The sequence below is a fragment of the Triticum aestivum genome, chromosome 7B (genome assembly GCF_018294505.1).
Source record: "Triticum aestivum cultivar Chinese Spring chromosome 7B, IWGSC CS RefSeq v2.1, whole genome shotgun sequence".
NCBI lineage: Eukaryota > Viridiplantae > Streptophyta > Magnoliopsida > Poales > Poaceae > Triticum > Triticum aestivum.
In genome coordinates, this window is record NC_057813.1 from 551,584,312 (window position 1) to 551,587,718 (window position 3,407).

The 3,407-nt window shown below is 53.8% G+C and overlaps 1 protein-coding gene across 1 annotated transcript; it reads left to right on the forward strand.

The window, feature by feature from the left end:
* Positions 1–279: 279 nt before the first annotated feature.
* Positions 280–1,415, forward strand: LOC123159405 (uncharacterized). Its single transcript, XM_044577233.1, has 3 exons — positions 280–542; positions 636–1,001; positions 1,166–1,415. The coding sequence occupies exons 1-3, from the start codon at positions 453–455 to the stop codon at positions 1,259–1,261; spliced, it is 552 nt and encodes a 183-aa protein (XP_044433168.1). The 5' UTR covers positions 280–452; the 3' UTR covers positions 1,262–1,415.
* Positions 1,416–3,407: the final 1,992 nt, after the last annotated feature.

Here is a 3,407-nt window from a genome sequence, read left to right on the forward strand (position 1 = left end):
GGCTGCAGCCGCTGCTGCACACTCCCAGTCCCTGTTCCAGCACCTTCTGTTCGTCCGTGTCACCGGGTGCGTGCGAACGATTAGCTACAGATTAATCGCGAATCTAGGCGCCGATTAACATAACCTTTCCTCCCATCATCACGCTGAAAAGGCCCTCGAAAGATAGGCGTCCGTGCTTTAGTAATTTGTTCGTTTGTTACAGGCTTTACTTGCTTACCAGTTTGGGCTTTGGGCTTTATGCTTTCTACCATTGCCTGCACTGCAGCAGTGCAGGCCAGTGCGCCAGGCACCACCATCACCATGTGCGGCGCGGCGCGGTGCGGTGCCTCCTCACTCCGTATTTACTCCCATCACTTGCTGTCTCGCCACGGCTACTTGTTCGAGCTCCAGGGACCAGACGGTAGCACAAGCACAAGCAACAAGGAGCAGGACAAGTGCCGTGGAAGGAAGAGATGGGAGTTTCCATCGTGCAATGCTACTCCTCCTCCTTGCTACCGTTGCTTCTCTGCTCCTTGCTCGTGCATCCGTCGCAAGCATTCAAGGTACGCGCGGTGCGTGTGTACTTAATTATCGATGTCTTCACGTCAGGTACGTGAATATAACACTGCGTTTACTTGCGGCGATGGGGTGCTCAGCTGCATGAGGAGAAGGTGCCGTTGAGCTTCATCGTGCCGGACCCCTCGCCGGTGCTGTCGCCGTTCTCCGCGCCGCCGCCGGTGACAGGCGCCGACGACGACGACGGGCTGAGGCCGAGGCTGCCGACGGAGCGGTGGAAACGGGGCCGGGGCGAGGAGAGGCGGGCCCGTGGTGGCGCGCACGCCCCGGCGCACGCGCCGTGGTCGGCGGGCCCGGCGCGCGCGCCAGCGCCATCCTACGCGCCGGCGCCGGACTCCGGAAGCGGGGCGCCGGTCATCGAGAGCAGCCCCGCCGTGCCGGTTCCGCGCGGCGTCAGGGACACGGCCACCATCCTGCCCATGCCCGCGCCCGGCGTCAAGCGGCAGGTGTGTACGTAGTGCCGCCGGTTCCACCACCCACGTCTTCTCCTTTACTATCTCCCTTTTGCTTCTTTTCATGCCCCGTCAACCTCCTTTGATCTACTCGCACATTTCACACACCATTCCGATTTTCCTGTTCTCTGTTTGACATTTTGATTCATCTTTTGCAGGACGTGGGCGGAGCTGCTTTGGCTCGACCCGGTATGGTGCCGCTGGTGGTCGGGCTCGTCATGATGGCGTCTTTAGCAGCTTTATTATGCTACTAGTAGTTTTTTTTTTCTTTTTGATGTGTAGTAGTGGTAGTAGCCGTAGCCAGTGTCGCAGAGCCGATGAAGCTTTTAATTTTTCTCCTCCTTTCTCGCTGTCTTTCAGTGCTAATCCTCTGTAAACAAAGCTCGTCTTCCTTTATTTTGGCCACCATCTTTGTCTTCCTTTCTGCTCCTAGGCTAAAAGTCGCTGCTTTCTTCCGTGGATGGCACACCATATGCCATGCGCACGATAAAGCGCTGCGTGGTATTCGTGGCAGAAAGGGGAAAGTAAAAAGGAAAAAAAGCTGCGTGGTGGTATGGGTATATTGTATACCGATGCATATTCATAGCTCAGTTGGCAAGGATTGAGAGTTTGCACCCAGCCCACCTCCTACGGACGGTAAATCCAACCCAAACAGTGGGATAGAAAGTATTTCGGTGTTTACTAAAATTATTGAAATTCATGTAATTTCATCGACTCGTTGAAAGTGAAAATCACTGTCGGTGTCAAAACCGGCGGATCTCGGGTAGGGGGTCCCGAACTGTGCATCTAGGCGGATGGTAACATTAGACAAGGGACACGATGTTTTTACCCAGGTTCGGGCCCTCTCGATTGAGGTAAAACCCCTGTTCAAGAATTCATCCGATTAACCAGTTAACTTGCCAATTAATCCCTACTCGTAGGGTCACCGAATAGCCTATAAACCGATAAATCATCCGATTAATTGATTAAATGGCCGATTAACTTGTCGATTGGCCAATTAATCCCCTACTCACCAGCCAACCGAGCAGCTACCAGTTAACGATTTCCTCAACAATGGGTAAAACCCTACTCCTGCTTGATTAATATTGATGATATGGGTAGTACAAGAGTAGATCTACCACGAGATCAGAGAGGCTAAACCCTAGAAGCTAGCCTATGGTATGATTGTTGTTCGTCCTAAGGACTAAAACCCTCCGGTTTATATAGACACCGGAGAGGGCTAGGGTTACACAGAGTCGGTTACAATGGGAGGAGATCTACATATCCGTATCGCCAAGCTTGCCTTCCACGTCAAGGAAAGTCCCATCCGTACACGGGACGAAGTCTTCAATCTTGTATCTTCCCCCTAATCCAGACATCCGGCCAAAGGTCATAGTCCGGCCATCCAGACACCCCCTAATCCGGAACTCCCTCAGTAGCCCCCGAACCAGGCTTCAATGACGATGAGTCCGGTGCGCAGATTTGTCTTCGGCATTGCAGGCGGGTTCTTCTCCAAATTCCATATACCTGTTGAATAATGTCCGGCTTCTGGTGAATGTTGCGCTTCTTGGTTTCTGTCGGCGTTCTGGGAACGGGGGTCCCGAGACTTGCCTGCCTGCAGCCTGGCTCAAAGGGGGCCCAGCACGGTCCATCTTCATCAACACAAGCTTAAGACCCTCGCGAGGGGCCAAGCCTCGCGGGGCGGACGACAAGGAGCTTCCTCAGGCACGACCTCGTCAGGCTAGCTAATGAGGAGGCAGAGAGTTCACGGCGGGGTACCTCGCGAGGTGCCCATGACGCAAGCCATGACGACCAAGGACGCCGGACGGGCGCCAGCCCGCGCAGTGTCCTTCTTTCCTCTTTGGTGCAAGGGGAGCAAGCGCAGGCGAGAGCATCAAGCAAAGGCATCCATTTCGGTGCAACAAGACCAAGACCAGTCCAACGGCAGGATGGAGGTCACAGTGGAGCCCAAGTCGGCGTCACCACCAGAGCCTTTGACAGGCTAGGACCAACTTTAGTCAGGATAAGTGTACTAGATGTTCCCCTTCAAAATGGCCAATTGTTGGCGCCCTTCCCGCTCAATATTTGGGAAGAGGCCCAGGGCCTCCGCCTATAAATAGAACTAGCCACCCACAGGGTAGAGGCCCGAACCAATCTGGATAGGAAGCTGGAGATAAGATAGGCATCTAGAATCAACCCTTCCAAAGGGACAACGCCACCACAAGAACAGACCCTTGCGAGGCTGTTCTTCCTTGTATTGTTCATCATTAGCCCAAGAGGCAATCCATCACGCCACACACTGGAGTAGGGTATTACACCATAATTGTGGCCTGAACCAGTATAAACCCTGTGTCTCTTGTGTTGTTCTTCTCGTAGTTTAGATCCTAGCGATTCGGCGAGGAACACGTAGATAGAAGGCGA